Below are 20,765 nucleotides of genomic sequence, written 5' to 3'. Positions count from 1 at the left end.
TATTTGCAATGACTTCCATGGTGAAGACCAAAAGAAATTATTTAGCATGTCTGCCTTTTTTTGTTGTGTCAAAGTTCGCTGATCAAAATGCAAATCAGAAATTGAACTTGAACATTGAGACAAGTTCCAATTCCACATTGATCATTTTCTTTACCAACTGAGATAATAAGGCGTACACAAAATTAAAAGCCAATATTCACGCAAATTTAGCATCCAAATGAATATCCTCCATATGTTCTATCCATTTGCAATATCAATAGATCTCAATAAATACTTACGCTAGTGTCATATTATTTCCAGGATCCAGGCTGACCTCAATCACAGTTGTTCCTTCAATATCTACCTCCTTGCAAGGAGTCGTGTTTCGTCCAGTGACTCTGCACGCTTGATAAAAACCATGAGGTTTGACTCGGCCAGAGTCATTGCCAACAAAAACTTGTAAGATTACTGGCTCGTTGTAACCTTCCAACTAAAGTAAAACAATTGTGGAAACTTATTATTCAAAATTTTGATATGAAACAAGCAAAACTTCAAAAGTAGAGTTTTGAAAAATAATAAATTTCACTTAAATGCAAGGTATTAAACTTCTGACAGTTGGTGAAAGAGATGACTACAAATCAATCTCAGCTTTAGGTTTGTTAAGACATTACAAATGTACAGTTCCTAACTCTACAACATAGACCAGTGTCAATATGTATCTCTTTATTCTCTTTTGAGTGTGCCACATGGACAAAATAAATTAATAAACTGATGAACTGCTGCCAAAGGGGCACTTTAACAAAAACAAAACTTTGAAGGGAACTCAGCAAATTAAATTAATTGGGTGGAGATAATAAATTCCAGCTCTTGCAGCACCCACAGACCATGGAAGGCCTCAAGCATACCGATGGACACTGCATGCTCCCTCTCCGGGAATACCCGGGCACAGACCTCACCACGGAATAGGTGCAGAAAGTCCAGTCAAATGGCCACCGGAACTGCTCACTGCCTGGATCTGTAAATGGCCACCTGAGTAGAACACCTCTTGACAATGCAATACCCCCCTCAGTATCGCATTGGATTACGAGCGTAGATTTTTCTGCTTAAGCCCTAGAGTGGCACTTGAACCATTAGGTAATTACCTTCTGACAAACAAATGAGAACAGTACCAATTGAGCTACAATTGGTACCTAGTGCTGTGTTATGCTCTTTTGAGCAAACAATGATCAAATCAACAAATTGACAGCACTTTAAAGGACCACTTATAGCTAAAAACAACTTAAATGGAAACGTAGCAAATTAAATTAAAGTATCTTTTTATGGGATGTGGACGTCACTGGCTAGGCCAGCATTTGTTGTCCATCCCTGGTTTCCCTTCAGAAAGTGGTGAGCTGCCTTCCTCAACTGCTGCAGTCCCTGATGTGCATACACCCACAGTGCTGTTAGTGAGGGAGCTCTGGGATTTTGACCCAGCAGCACTGAAGGAACGGCGATATATTTCCAAGTCAGGATGGTGAGTATTTGGAGGAGAACTTCTAGGTGGTGGTGCTCCCAGGTATCTGCTGCTCTTGTCCTTCTCGATGGTAGTGGTCATTGGGTTGGGAAGTGCTGCCGAAGGAACGTTGGTGAGTTCCTGCAGTGCATCTTGTAGATGGTACACACGGCCACCAACATTTGTCGGTGGTGGAGGGATTGAATGTTTGTGGAAGGGGTTGCAATCAAGCGAGCTGCTTTATCCTGGATGGTATCAAGCTTCTTGAGTGTTGTTGAGGAGCTGATATAAATAAACTCATCCAACATGGGGGCTTGAACACAGAACCCCAAGATTAAGAGTTTAGTGTTTCACTAACCAAGCGAACCAGTAATTCGTGTCCCTTCTTACTCTTTAAGAACAACAATTAAAGAAATGGACAAATTAACAAAATGACAGCTCGTTCAGGGAGTGTCTCTTTATATGTACATAGGTAATTACCTAATGGACGCCTGCATCAGTATATTCCCAACCTTAATTTATATAATTAACACAAGATATACATTTTTTGATATATATTAATGATATGGTTTGGGTATATAAGGCATAATTTCAAAGTCTGCAGATAATACAGAATTTGGAAATGTAGTAACAGGAAGATTTAATTGTTTGAAAAGCTGGATACATGGCAGATGAAATTTAATCCAGAGCGGCATGGTGGCAGTGGTTAGCACAGCTGCCTCACAGCAGCAGGGACCTGGGTTCAATTCTGGCCTTGGGTGACTGTGTGGAGTTTGCATGTTCTCCCCATGTCTGTGTGGGGTTCCTCCAGATGTTCCGGTTTCCTCCCACAGTCCAAAGATATGCAGGTTAGATTGATTGGCCATGTTAAATTGACCCTTAGTGCCAGGGAGATTAGTAGGGTAAATACATGGGTTATAGGAATTGGGCCTGGGTAGAATTATTGTTGGTACAGACTCGATGGGTCAAATGGCCTCCTTCTACACTGAAGGGATTCTACGAATTGTGAAGTGATTCATTCTGGAAGAAAGAATGAGAAGGGGCAATAGAAAAAGGTAAACATTTTAAGATGATGCAAGAACAGGGACACCGGGGGTGTGGATCTAGTTGATTATTAAGGGGACAGGACAAGTTAAGAAGATGGTTTAGAAGACAAATGGAATCCTTGGCTTTATAAATAGGAGTAAAAGAATACAAAAGCAAGGAAATTATGCTAAATCGTTGTAAAATACTATTTAGATTCTTGCTGGGTAATTCTGGTTGCCAGACTTGAAGAAGATTATTGGAATAAGTTACACGGAAAGACGAGAGAAATTGGTGTTATTCTCCTTTGAGCAAAGAAAGTTAAGGTAAAGTTTATTTATTAGTCACAAGTAAGGCTTACATTAACACTGCAATGAAGTTACTGTGAAATTCCCCTAGTCGCCACACTCCGGCGCCTGTTTGGTTCAATGCATCTAACCAGCACAACTTTCAGAATGTAGGAGGAAACCGGAGTACTCAGAGGAAACCCACGCAGACACAGGGAGATCGTGCAAACTCCACACAGACAGTGATCCAAGCCGGGAATCGAACCTGGGTCCCTGGCACTGTGAAGCAGCAGTGCTGACCACTGTGCTACCGTGCCGCCCGCACGGTTAGGATCTTCAGGAAAGATTAGACGGAGATATTAAAAATCATGAAGGATTTGATTGAGTAATAAGCAGAAACTGTTTCCAGTGGCGGAAGGGTCAGTAAAGAAAGCAGACAAATTTAAAAACAGAGAATGCTGGAAAAACTCGGCAGGTCTGGCAGCATCTGTAGAGTGAAAGAACAGAGAAACATGGAAAACAGAAACCGGATAGGCCATGTGGCCCTTCGAGCCTGCTCAGCCATTCATGATGATCATGGCTGATCCTCCAATTCAGTAACCTGTTCCTGCTTTACCCTATATCCCATGATCCCTACACTTTTGTTGCAATCTCTTTCAGCTCGAGTACAAGATCAATTTTCCCCCTCTCAGTTCTGATGAACAGCCAAACTGACTCGAAACATTAACTCTGTTCTCTCTCCCTACAGATTCTGCCAGACCCTAGTTTTTCCAGCATTCTCTGTTTGAGGTTCCAACATCTGCAGTATTTTATTTATTTTAGGAGACGAACTTAAGATGGTTGGCCAAAAAAAAAGTGGCATGAGGGGAAAATATTTACACAGCAAGGTATGGTCCGAAATGCTCTGCCTATAAGAGTAGTGGAAGGACATAATAATAACTTAAAGGGAATTACTTGGAGAAAAAAAATCTGCAAAGATGTGGGAAAAGAGCAGATGAGTGGGATTAATTAGATAGCACCTTCAAAGACTGGCACAGGCATGATGGGCTGAATGAGTTTCTTCTGTGCTGTGAAGCATTCTTATAAATTTGAAATCAGCTGTTCCCCTTCAAAAATTAATTTTTCAGAATGGCAAAACAAATAAACAAAAACTCATGTTTATTCATGGAAAGGTGGGAGACTTGGTGGGTAACTTGAAAATTATGGTGTTAACATATCCTCTCAGTCTTTGTTTGGGGGGGTAGAGGTCAGTGGTCTGGCAAAGAAACCTTTGAATTTATTGCAGTATATTCTCTCGGTAGCACACACCGCTGTCATGGTGGAGGGAATGGATGTTTAAGATGGTGGATTGGATGGCAATCAAACAGACTGCTTTGTTCTGGATATTGTTGAGCCAATAGCTAGATGCTGTTGCAGCTATACCTATCCAGGCAACTGGACACTATTCCATCACATTTCTTGCCTGTGCCTTTGAGGCCATGATCAGACTTTGGGGAGACAGGAGGTGATTCAGCAGCTAAAGAATAGCCTGTTTTAATAGTTACAGCATTTATGTGGCTGATCCAGTTGAGGCTTTGGTCAAAATGTAGGTAACTAATTCAGGGATGGTAATACCAACAAATGTCAAGAGGAAGTAATTGAACTCTCACTTAGGAATGTTTGGACTAGGCGGGGATGGTCAGCATGGATTTGTTAAAGGAAGGTCATGCCTCACAAATTTGATTGAATTCTTTGAGAAGTCACAAGGAGGATTGATGAGGTAGTGCAGTGGACATGGATTTTAGCAAGGCGTTTGAAAAGGTTTCACATGGCAGTTTGGTTAAAAAAGTTAAAGTCATGGGATACAGGGTAATGTGGCAACTGGATAAAAAGTTGGCTTAGTAACAGGAAAGAAAGAGTAATGATCGATGATGCCCTTGCAATTGGAACGTTGTTTCAAGTGGTGTCCCACAGGGCTCTGTGTTGGAACCCTCACTCTTTGTGTTGTACATTAAAGGTTTGGATATGAAAATGGGGACATAATTGGGTAATCTGCAGACGGCACAAAGATTGACCGAGTAGTGGAGAGTGCAGGGGATAGCTACAAGTGCAAAAATGACATCAATGGGTTGGTGGAGTGGGCGGTAAAGTGGCAGATGGATTTTAACACAGAAGCGCAAGGTCATGCATTTAGGGAGGTCAAACAGTTATGGGAAGTACACAGTAAATGGGAATATACTGTGAGTGTAGATGAAGTGAGAGTTCTTGGCATTCAAGGACACAGGTCCCTAAACGCAGCAATTCAAGTAGACAAGGTTGTAAAGAAGGCATATGGAATGCGTTCCTTCATTGGCAGAGGTATAGAATGTAAAAGTAAGGATATAATGTTGGAATTGTACAAAACACTGAAGAGGCCACAATTGGGGTAGTGTGTGTATTTCTGGTCACCGTATTACAGGAAGGGCACAATTGCTCTGGAGAGAGTGTAGAGGAGGTTTGCAAGCATGTTGTCAGGGCTAGAAAAGTATAGCTATGAGAAGAGATAGGTTGGGGTTATTTCCCTTGGAACAAAGAAGGCTGAGGGAGACTTGATTGAGGTGTACAAAATTATGAGGGGAAGAGAGTGGACAGGCAAGTTTCCCATGGTGGAGAATTCTAGAACCAGGGGACATAGATTCAAGATAAGTGGCAGAAAATATTAGAGGGGACATAAGGAGGAATTTCTTTCTTTTTTTTTTTACACAGAGGGTAGTGGGTGTCTGGAATTCGCTGCCCGAGTTGACGATGAAGGCAGAGACCCTAAACTCTTTTTAAAAAAAGTACTTGGGTCTGCATGTTAAGTGCTATAAATTACAGGGCTATGGACCGGGTGTGGAAGGTGGGATTAGAAAGGACACCTGAGTGTCATCAGGCTGGCATGGACAAGATGGGCTGTAACTTTTCTATGGTTCTCCCTTGATGGTCTTGCATGATGCAATTATCGTATCAGCCCAAGTCTGATTTTGGACAGCATATGAGATGAAAACAAGCTCCATTTTTCAATAGACTTGTGCAAGTTTATATTTCTATTTCAGAGGAGATGGTAGAAGCGGGTACAATTACAACTTTTAAAAGATATTTGGATAGGTACATGGATGGGAAAGGTTTAGAGGGATATAGGCCAAACACAGGCAAATGGGACAAGTTCAGTTTAGGAAACCTGGTCAGCATGGACGAGTTAAGCCGAAGGGCCTGTTTCCGTGCTATATATCTCTATGATTCTATGTCAACAATTTCATCTCTTGGCGTTGGCATACATGTTTGTTTAGGGCTAAGCTATCAATATTACTCCGTAAGTATTGGAAAATACAAAGCACATTAGAATGACGAAATGGTTTAACACTGCTGCCACATTATCCATTTTCAGTCAATCACTCGCAACTTTGGCACCCATTTGGATCATTTTGATAAACTGTGGATAACATATTTCTTATACTAGCTTGGTTTAAAGGAAAAGAATTAGATCTGTGTTCTTTAGTTCCTTTTTGGCCATAAGCCATATGAGCCAGAATTTACTGAGGGGCTCTGAAATAATAGTTTCTTATTGTGCACAACTGATCATTGTTATGATAGGCATTGCACAAAAATTTAGAAATTCAGAACTCATGTTTTGGAACTTCTTTTAAGTTTTGATGAAAATCAATTAGTCTATCACTGTATCAATCTGCTAATTGATGTATTGCTTTATTATTCCTGTTCACTAAACACTAAAAAGTGACATCTAGTCTGAACCATATGGTCTGTCAACATGTTATATTTTGCCAAATTCTTAGGTTAGCACTTATGAAGAGATAAACAAGTGTTTTAAGTGTGTATGCCTAATGTAAAATATCACACCAGTTTGGCACAATACTTCCTAGATAGCATGCACATAAGGTCAAAATTCAGTTTATGATAAGCATAATCAAAGCTGATATTTGTGTTGTGCACATGTACATATAGAAACAGGAGTAAGTCATTCCACCCTCAAGCCTATTCTGGAATGCAATTAGAACATGACAGACTGGTACCTCAACTGCATTTAACCCATCCATTCTCCATATCCCCTGGATACCTTTCTTCAACAAGAAATTACCGAACTAAGTCTTGGAAAACTTTAAATGGATCTAGGCATCCATAGCCTTTTGGGAGAATTTTACATATCCATCTGCTTTGAGTGAAAAAGTGCTTCCTCATTTTATTGGCTTAGCTCTAATTTTAAATGAATGCTCCCACCAGACAGAGCAGTTGCTTTGTAACTACCCTCTCAAATTTCTTTATCATTTTAAGTATCTCGATTAGATCAGCTCTCAATCTTCTATACTTAAAAAATACAAACCAGGTTTCTGCAATCTCATAATTTAACTCTTCTAACCCTGATATTTTTCTGATGAACATGTGCTTTACCCCCTCAGTACATCCGGTCATATCGTTCCTGAAAGTCGATGCCTGAGCTCAACACAAACAGTCCAAATGAGGCCTCGCCATTTCAAATGAAGCATCATTCCTTCACTTTCACATTCCAACCCCTTGAATAAATAAACATTCAATTACCATTTCGTGATTACTTTTGATATTTGTGCACTAACCTTTAATGATGTGTACATGAACATGTAAATCTTTTTGCTCCTGGTCTGAGTGTGAAGAAAATATTTCTGATATGTCTTTCTCTCATCTAAAAGGACAACTTGACAGTTTCCCACTTGAACTCCATCTGCTATAGATTTTTCAACTGCAACCTTTTTCTTCTGTACACACATTTATTGGACCTTGTAACTTCATGTCATCCGTAAACTTGAACAAAACACACTTGTGGAAAGTTTGGGAGGCAGCATAAATCACAGCAATTTAAATTCCCTTTCACTTTCTCCATTAATTTCAATAATCTATCAAAATATCGATTTTCTTTCCAGACACCTCAAACTGTCTCTTTGGCTGTTTCGCAGCCCCACTTGGTATGGTTAATTTTTTAAATTTTCTTTGTAAGTGGCCTAACTCAAATTCTGAAATGATGACCTCTTATTCTAAACCGAAAGTTTTTGCTTATTTACTGTAATTCTTTTCAAAAGCAAGGAAAACAATTACCTTTACTGTTGGAAAACCTTGTTGGGTACGGTCTTTCACAGAGCCACGGCTACCCTCTGTCAAGTATCGTGCCCTGTGCTGTGTCTCAGGTTGAACCAGTACCTTGAGTTCTTTGCCTTCGCTTTTACCAGGATAGTGACCAGTTAGTGCTGGACCCTTTTTTAAAGAAGTTTTCTGTGGTTCTGTTGTTCTGCGAGATGTTAAAAATATTCATCAATGAAATTACATTAGTGATATGTAATGCATCTTTTGATTTAATTTGCCATACTTCATTGATATAATTCTCTTTTAAACTGTGTTTCTTCTCATCTTTCATTTAATTTTCCTAAAATACCTCACCTGATTTCAGTTGCTATGTCCCTCTAGGGCAGAAAGTATAAAATAGTTATTGACTCTAAATTTTCAATGTTGTCAAAATATTGCATGATTTACCCACCAAATTAGTGATGCAGCAATATAGAGAAGAGGTTGAGATAATATTCAATATCACTTCAGTGATCTTATGATTCCATTTACGCTGCAGGGAGGAAGACAATGGAGCAAGTCTCATGCTTGAGCATCTAAGAGATATTTGGCGAGATCTTACCATCTTGTCGCGCCAGATTAGTGTGGTACAGTGCATGTGGGGTGGGGTGGTGTCGGGGGTTTGCCAGGATCCCATCAGGAGGACCCCGATACTGGCAACCCATATCGGTGTGGGTGGGAGTGTGGGGGGGTGATAATGCTGCCACCAAAGGAAGGGGCGGGGGAGGAGAGGGTGGGAGGAGGTCACTCGGTTCACCAGCAGATTGGGGCGCCATGAGGAATGGCACCTGAGCACTCGGGAGCCAGCATCACGGACATGTGTAGGGCCCCCCGCTGCCAATCCCCTCTTCCCCCCAACCAACCCCTCTCATTCTAGCGCAAAACTCCCAGTTGTCAAAAAAATTGACTGAGTGCCAGAAGATTGTAGTGCAAAGCTTGCCGAAAAGACCAGCGCAGAGGTCTCCAATTTTCTCCTATCATGACACTTCGAATTTCTTTGGGAAAATTCCACCTTGTCTAAGGCCTGGGAGCATTCATTTCCCCACCTGCCTTTTAGGTCAGAAATTTAACTATAGTTGAACATGGATTTACCCAAATATTTCTGTGCGCTAGTTCCAGGGAAAAAAAATCAATTTTATAAAATGAAATTGAATTTAATGTTATTTTGGTTCCTGCCTTATCTCCCCCTTGCATCATACAATCAACCTGCTCCACAAACTCTTCCAATCCCAATCTGATCCATTCACTAGGAAATTCATACAAATGGATCAATGATGTTTCATCTTCCAATTTATCTCATCATCCGGCCCCTTGTCTTGACTTAAGATTGGAAAGCATTTCATCATTCTGTAGTGTGCACTTACTTTGTCTATCCCATTTACACAATCAAACACTACCTGGTTTCATACCATTCTAAAGGATTTATTTTATGGGGTGCATCTTGTTTGGTAATTTCACAGCAGAAATTGTTACCAGATATTGTGAATGTCTATTCATGTGCAAGTGGAAAAACTTGCCATTTTGAATCATGCAAGTCAGCAGGCTCCATTAATAATTTTGGATGACTATCTTAATATCTGCAAAAGATATTAATTCAAACTCATGGTTCCATTTACAAAACAGTTATAAAGTCAAATAATCAATTGACAATTGTTAGATTATTTTGAATCCAGTCATTTATATTTGCAACAACATATATGACTTTAACATGGAATCATTTCGGCAGCATAAATAGGATAATACTCAAATTTAGGGTGACTAAAATTACTATCTAGTACACAGTCAGATCAAGTAAATCAGCCCAATGTAATGCTGCATGTGACGTAAAATTGAAAAGATTGAAGTGTTAAGTATGGTATACGAGGCAATAACACATTATGGGTTGCAGACAACGTAATAATAGTACAGATAACAGTAAGGTTCAAGTATTAAATAACATTATCTGAAGCCCAAGACTTCAAAACATATTTCAGCCAGTGTTATTATTTACAAGACTTTAACAAGTGCACAAAATTAGCGGTAGCAGACTAGCCATCCATAATACACCACTCGCATTTCTGTGTGATTCAAGTCAGGAGAGGTGTTTTAGGGACCAGCTTATTTTAAACTCCACAATTCCTGAAAGCTCAACCCTTTGTTTATTTCATTGGGAAATGGCACACAGGACCAAAGATAGCAGAAAACTGAAGTTACTTGGTAAATTTTGTTCAGTTTATTTTTCGTCCCCATCCCAGTGGGAACGTCATACTAATTGGACAGCTGAAACCCATATGCTGACCTCAAGGTAAGGCAACAAGTGACATACACCCCATGCTTATTAAGCTGGTAATACTATGTGCAATTATTTTTCTCGGTGATAGAGGGAAATATCTCAATTTCTATACATTTATGAAATCACAAAAGAGCTGCAGTATAAATGAAAGATACACAATAAAAATATACAAAAGATCTTTCAAAAAAAATGTTAAAATACAAATAAGAAAACTCAACTCATTTTATATGCCATAGCAAAATATGGCATCTGCTATTAAGGAACAAAAAAATTTAACTTAAAATTAAAATTATGGATCTCATTAGAAAGTGCACTTTTAAGTTACCTACTGTTGCTTAGCAAATGGTCGTTAGCTCCATCTATTCTAATAACTTCAAAGCAATAGTGAAATTAAAATGACATGGCAAGTTCCAAACATCCTCACTTTTCTAATTATAAAAGTTATTTGTTGATTCCAACCTCTCTTTGACCTACCTGTCAAATTTGAATCATCATTTAGCCTGAAAAATCTATGTTTCCAGTAGTTTATTTTTCACTCTCCAATATTGCCATAGCCACTCCTTTAAAACTGGGATTCAAATTTATTCAAGAAGCTGTCCAATTCAAGAATCACAACTTGTATTTAAATAAAGAAGTTTTGAAAAATCTGGATTGTATGAATTCAAATGGAAAAGTTTCAACAATATGTTCTCATTTAAAAGGCTTTTATGATAGACCAAAGACTAAAACATGTCACTATTTTATGTAGATTTTTCAAAGACCAAAATGTTTGCATTAGCACTTCGATGAATTACAGACAATCTCTGTAGTGGAATTCCCATCATCATAAATATAATCGAAGAACCTTTAACTTCACAAATGATATCTGTTACCTATGGACATTGAATTTCAGGTTTATATTTATTTTCAGCCTACATGGTTACTCTTTGGATTTTGATTTAACTGGTCAGAGCAAATTCAACCAATGTACTCACTACAGTACTATTATTAAACTAAAACTTTTCACTTTCGTCAAGTTATAAACCCAGCACAGAAGTTCTTACTGATGGCACTCACATTAACAGACTTACTTTTTTTAGTTTAAATTTATCAGTTATTTTCTAACTTATTAAAGGTCAAATTACATTATTGCAGATGCAGAAAAGAAAATATATCTGGTCAACACAAACATATAAAACAAAAAAGACAGGAATATTAAATATATAGTTCTATGAAGTTAAGTAAATTACCAGAATAACTGAATCGTTAGGAAGTAGCTGGTCTTACTCCAGGTGCTTGTCCATATCAACTATACAGAAGATTACAAGGTAGAGAAACACAAAATAGCTGGAAAATGGATAACTTGAGGATAACAAGCTCGCTGAGTCAGAGGGTGTAAAGGGACATTTTTAAAGATGCAGCATTAACAAATAACAGGAAATGAGTACTGTAGCTATCAGTTTGTTGTTACAGGTGCATCTTCATTATGTGGAGGGACAATTACAAAAATTCAACATCCAAATTGAGACGGTCATAAATTGTATGACCAAGTGAACCAGCTGCAGAGAATCTAGGCAGGATTGGGTGGTAAACCAAGAAGTAGTGGATATTATTTAATATCAAGCAGTGATAATTTTATATTATTGACATTATTTAATATCAAGCTCATGAAGCAGGGAAAAGTTGAGAATGCAAAATAAATGGAAAAAGACTATGACACAGCAAAAGAATCTGGGGTTCCAGTGAAAATATGCAGTACTGTTGCAAAAGACAATGGAGTTTTGGGACATGAAGTTCAGAAGATAAAGCACAAAGCAAAGCAAATATTAACTAGCTTACACAAAGTATTGATCTCTCCCAGTGAAGAAGGTTATCTAGGATTGCAACGGAATCTCGAACATTGAATACAGGAGTTGGGATGTCTTGTTGAAGTTGTACGAGACATTAGTAAGGCCACACTTGGAATACTGTGTACAGTTCTGGTCACCCTATTATAGAAAGGATATTATTAAACTAGAAAGAGTGCAGAAAAGATTTACTGGGATGCTACCAGGACTTGATGGTTTGAGTTACAAGGAGAGGCTGGATAGACTGGGACTTCTTTCTCTGGAGCATAGAAAGCTTAGGGATGATATTATAAAAGTCTAAAATAATGAGTGGCGCAGGTCAGCTAGATAGTCAACATCTTTTTCCAAAGGTAAGGGAGTCTAAAACTCGAGGGCATAGGTTTAAGGTCAGAGGGGAGAGATACAAAAGGGTCCAGAGGGGCAATTTTTTCACACAGAGGGTGGTGAGTATCTGGAACAAGCTGCCAGAGGTAGTAGTAGAGGCGGGTAAAATTGTCTTTTAAAAAGCATTTAAACAGTTACATGGGTAAGATGGGTATAGAGGGATATGGGCCAAATGCAGGCAATTGGGACTAGCTTAGTGGTTAAAAAAAGGGCGGAATAGACAAGTTGGGCCTAAGGCCTGTTTCCATGCTGTAAACCTCTATGACTAACTTTTGAGTATTGGGGATATCCTGCCTTGGAGGTAGCACAATGAAGGGGAACTAACTTAAGTACCTTCATGATGAGAAAGCTATGAATACTTGGATACTTAAATTGGCAATAAAAATCATGGCTTAGGTATGATATTGTTTAATATTTAAGATCTGAAAAGGTGAACTGAATTACAGAAACATGTTGGTATTAACAAATAAAAAGGTAAAATGGCCACAGTCTCTCTTTTAAGGGAGAGCTGACTGGTGGTGATTTTAACCTGAGGATCACCATACCTCAGACAAGGGGCAAGGTTGAGAAGGTAGACCTTCATGAATGACCACAGCCGGTATGGGAATTGAATCTACTCTAAGTGTCGCATCACAAACCAGCTATCTAAGCTAACCGGTCTCCAAACCCTGGGACAAGGATCATTGAGGCACAAACCATAATCTTATAAGATAGAAGGCTACCGTGAGAACAAGGGCTATTTAAGCTTAGATCAGAAAAGATAACAAACAGATGAGATAAAATTTATGCATAGAGCTTGTGATGAATGTATTGAATAGCCAACTCTTAAAATGCAGCAGGAATGGAAAATACTCAATTTCAATGATGAATAAAATTTTTCAGAGAAGAAAAGCGAGGTCTGTAAGCTTTGCTACTGGCTCAATGAATGAAAATGATTTTTTCTAGTCTTAATTAGTCCTATGTTCTTCAGGACAACTGGATATATTGGGGAGTACATACTAAGTAGGTTAACCAAGTGCAACTAGTGATGCATCATAATTAACCAATGTCTCCTGAAGTTTACTTGATTGCCTTAGGAAGTTGGGGAGAAATTTAAGTACTTTGGAAGATTTTGCTGCAATGGCATGTTTTTCCTCCTTTTGTTTGCCTTTCCCCAGAATTTATTATTAATAATTGGGGTGGATGATTAAATGGAGTTGCACTGTCTAATTGCATTAGAATTAGGTGCTATGGTCTTTTCACCCTGTTCTTTTCATATAGTATCTTTTTATATGTCAACACAATGCATTAAAATTAAGCAATCACCTTTAGATGTGGACCCAACTTTGCAGATCTTGTATTTTAAGTCTGGTATACATCCTGGAAGATATATCCGGGACTGCCAAGCTATTTTAATGTCTCTCAACATAGGTTATTTGACAAATACAGAGTGCAATTTCAACAAAATCTAAATACGGAACATAAAACTCAAATACCATGATAATGGAGGCACTTTCTCTTTAATTCAGCAGATCTATTTTTGAAGTGCAACTAAAATTCAGTTAAGTTCATCACCAGGAATTGTAAATGACCAAATTATACCAGACTGTTTACCTCCAGATAATAGCACCACTAATTTTATGGATGTGAAAACATACGACTATGCAATCAACTGTCAAATCAATTCCTTAGTCTATCTATAAAACTAAAATTTACCTCCACGATAGATAGTTTTCAATGAATACTCAAAATTAACGCTAGACGAAAATCTTTACACCCTACTCTGTAACTAAATGCACTCAACCAGACAGGCCAGGGGAATCCACAAATTGATCATTAGTTTTTACTGAGATAGATGATCTGAGATCAGTAGCTTGGCAGCAGTAAGAGTGCACAGTTGGCCTAAGGTAGAGAAAGGAAATAAGTAAGTAACTGTGAAAATTAGCCAGGGTTTCATTTGCTGGATGTTATTCAGTGATTTCTGTTGCAAAAGGTGCATTGTGGACATAGGGCAAGGAAGAATTGGACTCAGCTATGATATCCCCCCCCCACCATCAGACAATCAAACAGCCTGCTGATGCTATCTAGGGTCTCACTTTAAGAATGCTGGCTTCAATGAAGTACCATAGGGCTGCTAGTTCTCATGAAAACAAACCCAATGACATGTTGCCATCTTCAGGGGAAGACTGGGGAAGGGGTGGGGGGAGGTGGAAAAATTCTTAATCTAAGAACATTTTAAGTTTAAGTTCATTTATTAGTGTCACAAGTAGGCTTACATTAACACTGCTGTGAAGTTACTGTGAGAATTCCCTTATCGCCTTACTCCGGCGCCTATTCGGATACACTGAGGGCGAATTTAGTGTGGCCAATGCATCTAACCAGCACGTCTTTCGGACTGTGGGAGGAAACTGGAGCACCCAGTGGAAACCCATGCAGACATGGGGAGAACATGCAGACTCTGCACAGACAGTGACCCAAGCCAGGAATCGAACCGTGTCCCTGGCACTGTGAGGCAGCAGTGCTAGCCACTGTGCCGCGGTGCTGTCCCAACATTTATGAAGATAACATTTGCATTAACAGAAACGTGTGTATCTCTAGCTAATAGGAGGCACAATCATGCAAGGAGAAATTCCTTATAGTTAGTAGAATTGTATGAGGTATAAGGCGAACATTTGTTGTCGGGAATCAATTTATAAAAATCTTGCGAATATTTGTTACATTAGGGAGCTTCCATTATGCAGATGAAAATCCTCTCAATGTTATTCTTTTAATTATCTGATTAATTTTAGTCTCTATCTTTAAGAGGGCATGTTGTTGTTCGTGAATATAGACGATATAATAGATGAGATAGAAAAGAAAAATGTCTGTACCAGATGATCCCTCTGATTTTTAAAAGAAAAAGTATACATTTCAGTTATATTCTGTGTGGGTTTATCCAAATACTACCTTAAAAGCTTAATAAAATGTTTAAAAAAGCTATACCAACCCATTGCTCCCCTTTGAGCTGTTTTTGCCTTCTGAGATGAGTTGAGAAAGTACATAATGGGGTCCTTTTGCACTGTCTGCATCAAAGACATCCATATTCGACTCTTCATCATCCACACGCACAAAGCCTGGTCGTTGTTTAGGCGAACGTTTCCGTGATTTCCGTGGCACTGTTGTGTTATCATTGTAAGAACTGGAACTCATAATGCTGAAGTTAGAGCCTGATTCATCCATCCAAATATTGCTGCTCTGTTCCGAGTCACCTGCATCATCTTGACAAGACATCCTGCTGTCGTCGAGCAAATCTTCAGGTGGTGGAGAGATGTTGAGGACAGTCCTCCTTTTGGGCGTGCTCTGCAGCTGTGGGGCATTACTTAACTGATTTTCATAGCTCAGTAATTCACTTACCCCATGGCCACTTACCCCCTGTTCTGGAGTGCAGCTATCTACTTGCATAGATGTGTTGTCAGTTATTGAGGTAGAATGCATGCTAGGATTGGAAGATGGGGTGAAGGTGCTGCTTTGACCACCGCTGGAGGAGACATCTGTGGTATGTACAATCCAAATGTAAATACACACATTTCAACGTGAGTTAGCTAGCATTGTCCAATTGTGTTCTGTTTAATTGTTCACAAAGCTTTAACTCAACAATTTATAAAGTGAATAGTTATCAATTAACATTGGAAATTTAAACTGGGAGAGAGGGTATAATACTTTCTAAGATACCAATCACGATAAAAGAAAACTTCCATACGTTATATTTCAATTGGGGTTGCTCATAGTCAAATAACAAATAATAATCTTCTGACCTACAAGGCAAAGAAATGTTGCAGAGACACCCTGCTTGACAAACAATTCCTGGAACTAGAATGAACAAAATAATTAAGCTAGATCTAAAAGCATTACTATCTATTCTTCAAAGTAATTACAAAAATATGTATAATTATTAATCTAATGAATGTGTATTTGGAAAAATAAAATGGGACCAGTGTTGCATGCATTTCTCACCTTTAAGATATTGTTCTCTGGGAAAAAGAAAAAAAAATCCTTTGATACACTCTATACTCTTCATCTATGTATTTGGCACAGCAGAGGTAAAAAAGGCCAAATGAACATGTGATTATGTATAAATAAAAAGGAAGGCAATCAAAGTCTTTATTTCATCGGAAATAGGTGCAGTGTGGATAAGACGGTTGCCAACACAAAGTGAGAGATCCTTAGATACATTGCATTCAACAGATAATGAATATTTTTTTGTTAACAGCACAATATCTAAAACGACGTTAGATGCATGAAACTGTGACACCAAATTTGTTCTTGCCCTATCCCAGTCTCCTCAAATGCTAGACTTTCAACAAATACTGAAAATATTAAAACCTGACAAAATGTCTTAGTTTCCTTATAATGTTAATAATGACATCAAATTATATATTTTTCACATATAATCTTAAAAGTTCCCTCTTGGTACAACACCATTTTCAATCTTCTGCATTTGTTTAACAAATGCATTATTGTCAGCCACTTTCTTAAATAAGAATGTTAAATGCCTTGCTGTAAGTATAGTTCATTTTCTAAACTTTTCCTCTTTTTGCCAGTTTGTTTCCCCTGTTCTTCTCGAAGCACGAACGCCTTGATGAAGTTGAAAACTAGAAAACAAGAACCTCCTCTCACCAAACAGGATAGAAACTCTCACTGATAACTACCAGAAGTTGCATTCCCCAAATGCAGCAGGGTGCAGCCTTCATGTATTTGAAGCATCTACCGGATGTATCCAATTCTAACAAGTGATTTTCAACATCTAACAGCAGCTGGTGAAATGCTAAGCAATTTCTAAGGCCAGTGCTTAGAAAGCCACTCGGTGCTCCCAGGAGTTAATAGTTAAACACAGAAGGGTGAGTAAGACAGTGAAAAGAAAGCCATTCATAATCATGCCAGGAACTCCAAATCAAAAGGATCACTAGAAGGCATCTTTCCAACTGAACAATATGCTTCAACCCTAAAATGCACATTGTTCCCAGCACAAACAACATAATCACAATATAATGTAATCAAAACATACATTAGCTCTAGAAGTCAAATAAGCAAAGCTCACAATTTAAAACAATGGAATACACCCTGACAAAAGATTTTTGCAATACTTAATTACCACACGAGTGGTACTGGAATGCCAATGAAATATTCTTAAGTGGACTGTTACAGCAAAAAAAAAACACACAGCGAGCTCTAAACTAAAAGTTCAACACCACCAGCATTACAAAATGCCAATGGTACCATAATGATAAGAAAAATAAATGGCCTTCTGCTGGTACCTCACTAAAATGGTCATTCTTCACTTGTAAGCCCGTACAAGTTGGAAGACATTTTTAAATTCATTCAACTATGTGGGCTTTGCAGGCTAGGCCAACATTCATTTTCCGTCCCTAATCACCCTCGCAAAGATGGTGAGGAGCTACCTTTTTGAACCACTGCAGTTCATGTGGTGCAGGTACAGCCACAGTGCTGTGAGTGGGGGGGGGGGGGGGGGGAATGTTGGTTCCAGCATTTTGACACAGCTGCAGTGAAGGAATGGCGATGTATGAGCACTATTGCCTCACAGCGCCAGGAACCTGGGTTCGACTCCCGGCTTGGGTAGCTGTCTGTGCGGAGTCTGCACGTTCTCCCCGTGTCAGCGTGGGTTTCCTCCGGATGCTCCAGTTTCCCCTCAGTTCAAAAGGCATGCCGATTCATTGCTGGTGGGAACCTTCAACTGGTGGTCTTCCCAGGTATCTGCTGCTCTTGTCTTTCTAGGTGGTAGTAGTTATGAGTTTGGAAGGTGGTGTCAAAGGAGCCTTGGCAAGTTCCTCCAGTGCATCTTGTAGATGGTACACATTTCTGCTACTATATATCAGTGGGGAAGGGCGTGAATGCTTGTGGAAGGGATGCCAATCAAGAAGGTGCTTTCTCCTGAATGATGTCACACTTTGAGTGTTGTTGGAATTGCACTCATCCAGGCTAAGAGAATATTCCATCGCACTCCTGACCTGTGCCTTTGAGATGGTGGACAGGCTTTAGGAGTCAGAAGAGGAGTTATTTGCCAGAGAATTCCCAGCATCTGACCTGATCTTCTCACCACAGACAGGTCCAGTTCAGTTTCTGGTCATCAGTAACCCCCACAATGTTGCATGTGAGGGATGCAATGATGGTAATGCTGTTGAACGTCAAAAGGTGCTTGCAGTCATTGCCTGGAACTTGGTTGTCATGAATGCTACTAACCACTTGTCAGCCCAAGCTTGGATATTGTCCAGCTCTTGTTGCATTTGGACATGGACTTTGGAGTGGTCGCGAATGGTGCTGAACATTGAATAATCATCAGCAAACATCCCCACTTCTGACCTTATGATGTAAGGAAGGTCATTGATGAAGCAGCTGAAAGTGGTTGGGCTGAGGACACTACCCTAAGGAACTCCTGCAGTGATGTTCTGGAACTGAGATAATTGACCTCCAACCACCACAACCACTTCATTTGTGCTAGGTATAATTCCAACGTTGGGGGGGGGGGGGGGGGGCGCGGAGAGAGAGGGGGTGGAGTTTTCCTCCTGATTCACATTTATTCCAGTTTTGCTAGGGCTCTTTGATGCCACACTCAGTCAAATGTAGCCTTAATATCAAGGGCAGTCACTTTCATCTCACCTCTGGAATTCAGTTCTTTTGTCCATTTTTCAAACAAGGCTGTAATGAGGTCAGGTGCTGAATGACCCTGGCGGAAGCCAAACTGACAGTCAGTGAACAGGTTATTGTTAAACAAGTGCCACTTGATTGCACAGTCGATTACCTCTTCCACCATTTCATTCATGATCGAAAGTAAACTTATGGGGTGGTAATTAGCAGGGTTGCATTTGTCCTGCTTTGTGTATAGGACATACCAGCACAATTTTCCAAATTGCTGAGTAGATGCCAGCATTGTAGCTGTACTGAAACAGCTTGTCCAAGGGTGCGGCAAGTTCTGAAGCACGTCTTCAGTACTACTGTCAGGGCCCATAGCCTTTGCTGTATCCAGTGCCTGCTGTTTCTTAGTTTCACTTGGAGTGAATTGAATTGGCTGAACACTGGCATCTTGATGCTGGGGATCATTCACTCAGCACTTCTGGCTGAAGATTGTTATGAGTGCTTCAACCTTATCTTTTGCACAAATGTGCTGGGCGCCCCCATCATTGAGAATGGTGGTATATGTGGAGCCTCCCCCTCCAGTGAGTGATTTAATTGCCCACCACCATTCTCAGTTTGATGTGCTGGACTGCAGAGCTTAAATCTGATCTATTGGTTGTGGGATCACTTAACTCTGTCTATCACTTGCTGCTTGGCATGCAAGTAGCCCGGTGTTGTATCTTCACCAGATTGACACTATTATACTGAAGGGTGATGGTGAGAAATCATAGGTTTTCTCCCAATTTATGTGTACTCACTTAATTTTCAATTCCTTGTCTGAATGGCTCAGTTCCACACTAGACACTAGGCTTAACAGCTGAACTAGAATTGTTTTCATAACCAAAACAAACAGTTTTCAGTGAATTTAAAACAATAATCAACTTAAGGACAACAGATAAACAACTAGAGCATGGCGTGTTTTATGATAGTTTCTGAACACTAAATTGTATTATTGCCTCATATTTCACAAAGTTAACCACTGCCTTTTTTCAAAACCACTAAGTTAACTGGATTCCACTATTAGTTTTAAAATAAAGAATTAGAAAAAACAGTTTAATTTCAAAAGGAATCAGAAACTTGGGAATGCAATTCCCTCATTTATTAAAAGCATAGGTACTATTGGTCAACAATATTTTTTTAAATTAGCAAAATTCACATGTTCCTAAAATTGTTAAATTCCCTTTAGCCAACTGTACTGTTTCTTCTCCATATTCCACATCATCCTTCGCCATTTCTACCATCTACCTAACGATGCCATCATTAAACACCCATCCCCTTCCAACATTCTAAAGGATCCATCTCTGCTGTGATGCTAAGGAATTTTTTGTGACACTCTGTCTTCTCACAGCAACACAACGAGATGTCCTTTTACCTCCTCCCTTCCCACTGTCCAAGGTTCTAAACACTCCTTCCAGATAAACCTAGAGTTTAATTGTACTACTTTTAAATTAGTATACTATATGTACTGCTGATGATGTGGTCTCCTCTAAATTGGGAAATCAAACACCAATTAGTTGCCAGCTTTGTTCAATCCACCAGCTTGTTCCCAAGCTTCTAGCTGCCTGTCATTTTCATTCTTTGCCCTACTCTTTGGTGTCCTACACTTTTCCAATGAACCTCAATGTAAACTTGAAGAAAAGCATCGCATCTTCGATCAGCTACTTTTACAGCCTTCTGGACCGAAGATGGACATCATGGCCGAATTCTCCCAAAAACATTCGATACCCCCAATTTGCAGGAAAACAGGA

The 20,765-nt window shown here is 39.3% G+C and overlaps 1 protein-coding gene across 2 annotated transcripts in view; it reads right to left on the bottom strand.

Moving 5' to 3' along the window:
• The window catches only part of nfat5b (nuclear factor of activated T cells 5b), a 171,234-nt gene that overhangs the window by 73,764 nt on the left and 76,705 nt on the right, over positions 1 to 20,765 (bottom strand). For both annotated transcript variants that reach the window (XM_078210660.1, XM_078210661.1), the window contains exons 3-5: positions 15,335 to 15,878; positions 7,864 to 8,053; positions 279 to 469 (exon numbers count right to left, since the gene is read on the bottom strand). In XM_078210660.1, coding sequence (XP_078066786.1) covers positions 279 to 469; positions 7,864 to 8,053; positions 15,335 to 15,878 — 925 coding nt within the window. The remainder of the gene's footprint in view (positions 1 to 278; positions 470 to 7,863; positions 8,054 to 15,334; positions 15,879 to 20,765) is intronic.

The sequence above is a fragment of the Mustelus asterias genome, chromosome 4 (assembly GCF_964213995.1).
Source record: "Mustelus asterias chromosome 4, sMusAst1.hap1.1, whole genome shotgun sequence".
In the NCBI taxonomy this organism is placed as follows: Eukaryota; Metazoa; Chordata; class Chondrichthyes; order Carcharhiniformes; family Triakidae; genus Mustelus; species Mustelus asterias.
Note: the sequence above shows the minus strand (reverse complement) of the source record. Positions and strands in the feature narration are given on the sequence as shown.